Source organism: Ammospiza nelsoni, chromosome 3, assembly GCF_027579445.1.
Source record: "Ammospiza nelsoni isolate bAmmNel1 chromosome 3, bAmmNel1.pri, whole genome shotgun sequence".
In the NCBI taxonomy this organism is placed as follows: domain Eukaryota; kingdom Metazoa; phylum Chordata; class Aves; order Passeriformes; family Passerellidae; genus Ammospiza; species Ammospiza nelsoni.
Window position 1 is genome coordinate 19,682,762 of NC_080635.1, and position 8,433 is coordinate 19,691,194.

An 8,433-nucleotide genomic window follows, 5' to 3' on the forward strand; every position below is an offset into this window, starting at 1 on the left:
GAGCAGGGAGCTAGATGGACCAGTACATAAAATGCAGCCTGGGGATGATGTCTATGTCAAGTCTCTTACAGAGAAGACTTTGGTACCACAGTGGGAAGGACCATTCCAGGTGCTTCCCACCACCTTCACCGCAGTCAAGATTGAGGAGCAGAATGCCTAGATCCACCACTCTCAAGTGAAGAATGCCCCAGAAGCCCCTTGGAAAGTTACATCAGGAGACAATGAACTAAGACTATAACTTACTTGGGCAAAATGAGTATATTGCGGCCGGGGGTAATGTAATTCCATTTACAGAATTGTTTTGTGTATAATTGTAATTGGAGTTTGGGATTAGAGAGTACTTCTATCTAAAGCGATGCTGAATGGCCTTGGTCCCAGGCTTTTAATCAGTCTACTGGATCCATGGCAGAACCTTCTGAGATAAAAGATTTAAACCTATCCACTGTAGTAATCCTTGGGAATCAGATATATGAGGAGCAGGAGTGGCAGGAACGGGAACTGTGGACACTTCAAGGGATCAGAGGAGAAGAAATCAGGGCAGGATGCCGGGTGGTCCGTGGGACCACTCATGAGAGACCAAATCAAATTAGTGTTTCAGCCTCTCCTGTATACAGGCACTGGGAGGTTTGGGATAGCCCAAGTAAATCAGACTGTTTGTGTAATTTCACATTAATACAGCCTGTAGAAATGATTTGTCCTTGGGCTCATGATGCTATCGGGCTCTCATTTAAGTTTAAAATAGATGCCATACCTTTTGCAACGGCAAGACCTCATACAACCTAAAGTATATGAAATAGGCCCATACGTTGTGAGGAATATGGGTCAACAGCAACTGTTATTCAATCCAGAGTGGTCTCTCAAATGTCTTGAATCGCCAATGCAAATTAACATCTCAGAAATCCAACTAGCCTGCTCCTCTTTCCTAAGGACATCCTTTGAGGGCCGGACAACGTAGTTCCAGAGACAAGTACACCTCAGGAGCAGAGTAAGAAGGGACCTAACTGGGATAATAGGGACAGGATTGGGAGTTTTAAATGGAATTGATTCAGAAATACTGATGAATAAACTGGCCACTGCAGCAGGTGGTCTAGCAAAATTGAAGCAGCTTTTACAGTCATCTCTATTGGCGTTAGGAACTAGCCAGTGGCAGATTTCAAAAGTACTGCCAAAGTGGGAAAAGGCCAGGGACCAAGACCACAAGTTAATAGTAGAAGCCCCTAGTATAGTTCAAGATAATGTGTCTTTAGCTTTCAGTTGTGTACAAGCACAGTTATGGATGTAGGCAACAGATCTCTGATTGTACAGGAAAGGGGTGAAGGTGATTTTCCAGCTGAAATTAGAAAGATTGTCTGGGGTAATGTGATTGATTTTGAAAATAATTCCTGGTGGACTATGATAAATTTTACCTATGATCCTGCTTCTAATGTGGCCACTGCCTTTATGCTTACTATACGTAAGGCCACTGTTTATGTTATCCACCCCATCACTGCACTAGGATTAAATAATTAAAAAATGGTACTCCACCCCTCAGAACATAGGGTGTGGGCACAAAAGGTGAATGAAAAGTGGCAAACAGTAAACTTAGAATCTTGTGCTGCTAGGGAACAACTAGGATTCATTTGTGAAAGCAATACTATTATTGCTCAAGATGTGAATGTTGACAATGAACAAAGTATTTGCCATTTCGAGATTCATCCAGTTATCTTGACTTCACCTGAAAAAGACAGGTGAAAACTGCCTTCAACAAGCCTACCCCATGGCATTTGAGGATCCTTTACCATTTCCCCCCCCCACCAAACACTATCAAAGTGTGATTGAAAAGGGCAAAAATTTTACTGCAAATTTGTACAGTTTGTAGATGATTTGTTAATTAACAAGTTGAGATAAGAAAGTTCTTTCCCTTCCTGTGGTGACCCTCAGGCAAACCAGCACAGCAAGCTGCAGTTTGTGTCTCTGCAGCTGGCTCTTTGATTGCTCCTTCCCTCCATTGCCACGCTTATACAGCCCTCTCATCTTCCACAACTCCTCCCTTTCCCTGCCCTCGTCTCCTCCCAGATATGGAGCCAAGCCCAGGCATCATTTCCCCCTGGCTCACAGGCTGGCCGTGCCTGTGAACAGCCTTGGTGTTGCAGGTGCTGTTGGCCCGCTCACCTTGGCCTTCCATGGCATTCCTGGTGCACTTTCCTAGGGTTCCTGCCAGGTTCCTCTCCCCAGAATGACCCCAGCTCTTCCTCTGAGTATCTGTGAAGTGTGACCACCTGGCACCTCAATCCCTTCAATTTGCTGCCTGTGAAATCTGGCTCTGCCTTAGGGCACTGGCACTCCAGTCAGGAGCCAGGAGTTTCCCTTGTCATGCTTGGGAGTTTCCCAGATGTGTTCCCTTAGCCCAGGCTCTCACCAGGCCCTAAATTAGCAGCCCATGTGCATTGCAGCACCACCGCCAAGGTATCTGCTTTTTTCCTATCCTCTTCCAAGGCTTGAGGTAGCAGGTTCCTCCAGGCCGTGGTGGCTCAGAGCACTGTCCTCTCTGGCCAGGCACTTTGGAGCTCTTTGGAGCCACTGTGCCCCTTTGTGCCCCCAGGCTTGTTGTGCAGGTGCTGAGCATGGCACTTCTTGTCTTACCCAGGAGTTGGAATTGCACTGAAAAGATGGTTCCCTGTGACCAAAGGTAATTTTATTTCAACAACTAAATCAACTCCAGTGTGAGTGTGTATGCACAAAGGAGAGGAGTGTGGTCAGGACAGAGCAGGATTTTGACCCTGAGGCTGCCTTTGCATCAGCGGGCATTGCCCCAGCAGGAAATGGTTGTGGTGCACTGCAGCCTGCTCTGGATCCTGCCTTCTTCTGCTGTTCAAGGAGCACTTTTAACTGTGTTTAGCTGCATATTGTAATCAATCCAGTTATAGAAGTGCTGAACGGAGGTGTAGACTCCAGGCTGCTTTGGTCTGGCACAGCCTTTTCCCCAGCTGGTGATTCCAATGACCCACCAGTAGGCAGCGTTATTGTCCTGGCACATGAGAGGACCACCGCTGTCACCCTGCAGCAGAGCACAGAGGATTAAGGTGGCATTGGTGGCACCTGCCAGCACTGGGGCTGTCTTCTTCTCTCGCACAGCCCCTGCCAGAACTCTATTCTGGGCAGAGAAAAGCTCTGCTCAGAGGCTGGAGCCTCCAGAAGCTTGGCTGTGAATGGCATGTGTTCATGTAGGGTAGGGCTCTCTCTGGCCTCTCTGCACAGGACTCCTGGATGTGCAGAGGATGGAACTTTGCCACCTGGACCTCTTCACTGCTAAGAGCACTAGCTGGGCTTTCTGTCACAAGGGGAGGCCTGGGCAGGCAGGTGTGGATGGGCAGTGTGTGGGAAGCCCCCACAGCAGTCAGGGGGAGCTGGGGTTGGGAGGGTGACTGAGTGGCCGGGCAAAGCAGGCCCTGGGCTGTGTTGGGGTGGTGCTTCCCTGGCTGCTGGTGCTGCTGGGGGCTGAGTGGTTCATGGCGTGCTCCTACCTTGCAGGAATCAATGGTGCCCTCTGGGTAACCAGCACACAAGTTGTAGGAATAGACTTCTCCTGAGTACCAGTCACTGCTGTTGCAGAGCTGGAGATCAATGAGCTGGACCTTGGCCTGCTGAAGGTGAGCAGGTTGATCTACACCTGTGAGCAGAGAAAGGAATAAGCCCCCAGCAGCTCCATGCTCGTTCTTCTTCTCTGTCAGGCAAATCCCTTCCCCTAGGGGCACCCCTTCTCTGCAGGGATTTATGTTCTACTGTGGGGAAGCCCAAAACCTATCTCCAGTGTGCTGAGTGGGCCCAGAAGTCACTCTTGGAACTCACTTCTTGCAGTAGTGGCCCCCCAGCCAGCAACCCAGCAGTTTCTCAGCTCTGAGACTCTTAGGGTGGGTTCAGCCAGACAGGCCAGCTGGACGTAGGTGCTGCACAGGACAGGACGTTCCAATTGAATCAGCGCAATGTCGTAGCTCATGTCTTTACGCTTGTAGTCGCGGTGCATCACCACCTTCTTGACACTGCGCACTTGTGCCCCAGGGCCTAGCTGATACAAGTTGGTGGCCCCAATCACCACATACAGCAGGCTGAAGTTACTGGAATGGAGATGGAGAGAGAGATGAGAGCGAGTCACAGCAGCCCAGCAGTTGCTAGACCTCGGCTTGGAAAGGCACAGAGGGAGCAACGCTCTGTTAGGTGTGAGTGCCCTCGCACACCTTAGGCTGGGGGAATGTCAAGCTGCAGTCTGCTAGGAAGCTGCACGAGCCCAGGCTTCTCCTGAGCACTGTGGCAGCCTGGCTGCCTGAGAGGAAAGGGGATGGGAGTAGCAGGTGGTGCTGCTGGCAGGGCACCTGCTGGTGTTGTGGAGATGTCCCCATTCCCTGCCCCTTCTTACTCAAATTTATCGAAGCAGTGGGCTGCTGTGAGAACCCAATCTCCAGTGATGAGGGAACCTCCACACCAATGTTTTGTGCCTGGTACCCATGGGTGCTGGATGCTGACGAGCCAGGGCCATTCTGCTACTGCGGAACCAGCACCACCCACGATGCGTGTCATGCCGTAGTCATAAGCCACATTGCCGTAGGAATAAGCCACAGGTCGGTACCCACAGCTCCCTCTGCAAGCAGAAAGTCATTTCCATGCTGCTTCATGGCCTGCTGTGGCTCAGGCTGAAGCTCAGCCCTCTGCCCTCCCCACAAGGCCTTGCACGCACAGCAGGCCAGGGAAGGCCATGGCGTGTGTGTCTGTCCGTGCCAGCACCTGGCTGCTGGCAACAAACTGAGGCTTCCCATGGTGGGTGGGAAGCTGCGGCCTGGCCATGGGGGACAGGTGGGTCCCCTCCAGGGAAGGCCGCAAGTGTCGCCATGGCTCCTTCCCTGGGCCTGGGCCCACTTACCCGCAGGTGTACTGGCTCTGTGCCAGCCCGGCCACGGTCAGCAGGACGAAGAGGCCGAGCCAATTCATGTCTGCCAGAGGCACGAGTCAGCTGCAAGCACTGAGAGCTCCGTGCAGCAGCGCAGTCACAGCCGCACTGCCCACAGCAGCTGTGCTGCCCGTGGTGCCCTTGGTCCTGGCGCTGATGTCACAGACGGGTGGGTTCCATGTTCTGGGCACTGTGGCCTATGGCGTGGGCCCCACTGGGTTCAGAGCTGCATCAAATCAGTGAGCCATGGAATGGTTTGTGCTGGAAAGGAGTTTAGAAATGATCTCCCTCTGATCCCTTGCCTTGGGCATGGAGGAATGGCTTGCATTGAAGAAAGCTGCTCAGATCCTGGCTCAGAAGCTGTCCTTGAACACTTTGAGATATGAGATGTTGAAGTACTAAATCCTGATCAACAGGCCCTGAGCGAGGCAGGAGCAACACCCCTTGAGCAAAAGTTGGTCTCTAGACTGACCTTCTAGCCAAATGTTATCTATATCTGCTCACTGGCAAAACATGGATTTTCTTTTCCCTATTTAGAAGCTGGACAAGGCAACATCTGGCCTCCTTTTGGGGTGTAAGATCACAGACAATTCCCTTGGTTCCTCCTGAAGCCCTCCAAGGCCTTGGGAGCATCCCAATAGGAAAACAAAACCAGATGTTCCTGCTCTAGAAGTTATGGTAGCTTGTTTATTCAACAGTATGAAAAGAGGGCCCTCTCCCAGTCAGACCTCATTGCCTGTTGGGGAGGGCATCTGCAGAATTTCCTACTTGCAAGGAGTGGTTCCCCTGTATTTTGACAGTGGCTTCCCCCAGCTGAATGGTTAGACCTGGATGATGGTAAAGTATTAGGGAAATTTGTGATGTGTCTTTCTTCATCACTGTAGGCAGTCTTTTATAGTAATGAATAGATGCGTTGCTTAGCTTACCTGAAATAAACAAGGGCCAGGAGACTTCTTCTCCTGTTTAATGCCTTTGTTAAAAGTGATCAGCTCAGGATTGGGTAGCTCGGCGGGGCTGCAGTCTCCCGTTGTCTCTCCCAAGGCGACTCAGAGGAGGAGGATATGCGCAGCTCTGTCCACCAGGGGCAGAGCTAGGGGAATTCGGGCCTCGTGGGAGCCTTTAGGGATGTCCCCGTCAGATGTTAGTTCGGTCCGGGTCTGCAGACCTCCCAGTCCTGGCCCGGGGGATCTCGAGAACAGGGTGAGGAACGACGAAGGTTTCCCGCATCTCTGCAAGCCCAGCGCCCTGCTCCTCACATCCAGACATCACTCCAGTCTCTCAACTCTTATTTGGCTCGTTGTTTTTGGGGTTTTCTCCGTGCAGTGGGGGACCCATGCTGCATTGTGGTCTTGGAGTCACTTTGCATAACCCCCCCCCACCTTCTCTGGTGTCTTCACTATGAGAAAGGTACAACTTAGCCTCGGGAAGGTCCCCACCCGTTACAGTCTCAGGAGAAGGGCCATTAACTCGCCCCAGCCAGGGCTTTTACTAATACAAAAACAACCATCAACGACAACGACCCGTGATTACAATAACAAAACACGCAGAACTTCGGCAGCGACAGTGATCTGGCTGCCTTTTTGTAACCTTTTCTCACAAAAAAATATTAACCGATTTTTTGTTCATAACAGTTTCCCCTCTTTTTCTTTGATCGAGCTTAAATTTTAAGCTCGCATCAATTCCCGATTTTTGTTTTGAATCTACTATAAATCTCTTGTGCACTTTGGTAATCATGGTTACTTAACCTTGTTACTTTCCTTGGTTTCTTCAGGTTTGTCTTCACGGCAAACACTATTTTACTGAAACAGATAAATAAGCATAGTAAAAATAGCAATCCTCCAAGTACACACACAGCGAGAAAAACTACCTTTTCCCACACATCCTTTTTGAAAATCTCCAGGTTCTCCCACCCACTGGGATCAAGTGTAGGAGTTTGATCTTCATTATTTACACATGCTAACCTTTTTATTTCGTTTGAAATGTTCTTAATAATTGAATTCTTTATTTTTAATACTGCCTGGAGCCGGATAACTTTGTTTAACAAGGATATTGGGGTCCGAATTTGGCTTTTACAATTTTGGATTCTCTCCATTTCTATTTCACTGTGCCTGTTCTGTTTAATTTCTCCCAAATTATTATATATAGGAACTCCCAAACTTGATCCAGTTTCTTTGGGTAATAAGAAAATTGGTTTTATCACTCTAGCGGTGCAGCTGCCAGACAAGATCAAATCTAGGGGTTTAAGGCTCCCCTGAAATGCGTTCCAAAAGGAGTTGATCTCTTTTCCAGTATACTCATATAGATACTTGTAACAAACAATTTTTCTTACCATTTTCACCATTTCTTTGCTTTTTACTAGATCTGCTGAGCTTGTTTCAGCAGCATCACATTCAAAGCACAACCAGGCTTCCCCTGTAGGGCACTCTCCTAGGAGTGGCTGCCTAAAAGTAGCAGTATTGTATACTATCCAATACACTCTCTTATTTTTTTTGATAAAAGACCAATTGGAAGAGGTTAACACAATCAGGGTTAGAACTGATGTGGACTCTCGACAAGGAGCTCGCTTCCTTCTCACAGAGGGGTTGGTAGTATTCATTGCACGGCTCAGCTGGGCTCCCCTGAGCACCACCAGCAATCAGAGCCATCAGTACTACCCTTCCCAAGAGTCCGGTATGGGTCATCTCACACAGCCTGCCCACCCGGCCTTGCCTCTTGGGGAATTTTACTGAGGAAAAGCTTCCGAGCTCTTTAGAGTCCCTTTTACCCGCTTCTCTGGTTAAACCTCTCTTGGTCTGTTCCCTGCCAATTTTGGTTTCCCCTCCCAGGGGAGTGTTCCGTAGAGGATTAACCTGGAGTCTTTAGAAATAAATTGGGGAACTTAACTAGAATTACTTATTTACAGTCTTAAACTTTTTACCAACATAGTTTACACAGAACAGTCTTAAAACATTTTAAGCAATATTAGAACTCTTAACAAACAATTTTTTCCCACACAGTTCAGTCTTTTTGACTCTTCCTTCTGAGAGTCAACTTTAAATCCTTTGGTCCTTTTACCACAGTGTACTCAGGTGATTTAGCTTGTGAAGCAGATGAATCTCGTCCAGCGCCGGGGGATGAGAGTGGTGTGGACTCTGGTCCAATGCCAGAGGGGGAAGCTGATGTTGGATCCAGTCCTATACCTGGGGGTGAGACTGGCCCTTTTATTCTTGTGATATGAGTCCAACCTTTTTCTTTGGTCCGCACAGCTGAATTTGTGATCAGGAGCACCTGGAAGGGGCCTTCAAATTTAGGCATTAATGTTCCCGTAGTCCATGATTTTATCAAAACCCAATCTCCTGGACTAATGTTGTGAACTTTTGTGTCGAGAGGGGAAGTTTGAGGAAGGTATCCTTTCTTTCTAAGTCCCTCCAGAGTTCTTCCAATTATTTCTAAATACTTTCTGGTAGCTTCTTCCCCTTCCAGATAGTCTCCTGTGCTATAAGGTGTTAACAAGAATGGCAGCCCAAACATCA

General features: G+C 48.9%; 1 protein-coding gene across 1 annotated transcript; it reads right to left on the bottom strand.

The window, feature by feature from the left end:
* Positions 1-2,851: 2,851 nt before the first annotated feature.
* Positions 2,852-4,962, bottom strand: LOC132070665 (acrosin-like). Its single transcript, XM_059467650.1, has 5 exons — positions 4,895-4,962; positions 4,394-4,615; positions 3,829-4,094; positions 3,504-3,649; positions 2,852-3,037 (listed from the first exon to the last, which is right to left on the bottom strand). The coding sequence occupies exons 1-5, from the start codon at positions 4,960-4,962 to the stop codon at positions 2,852-2,854; spliced, it is 888 nt and encodes a 295-aa protein (XP_059323633.1).
* Positions 4,963-8,433: the final 3,471 nt, after the last annotated feature.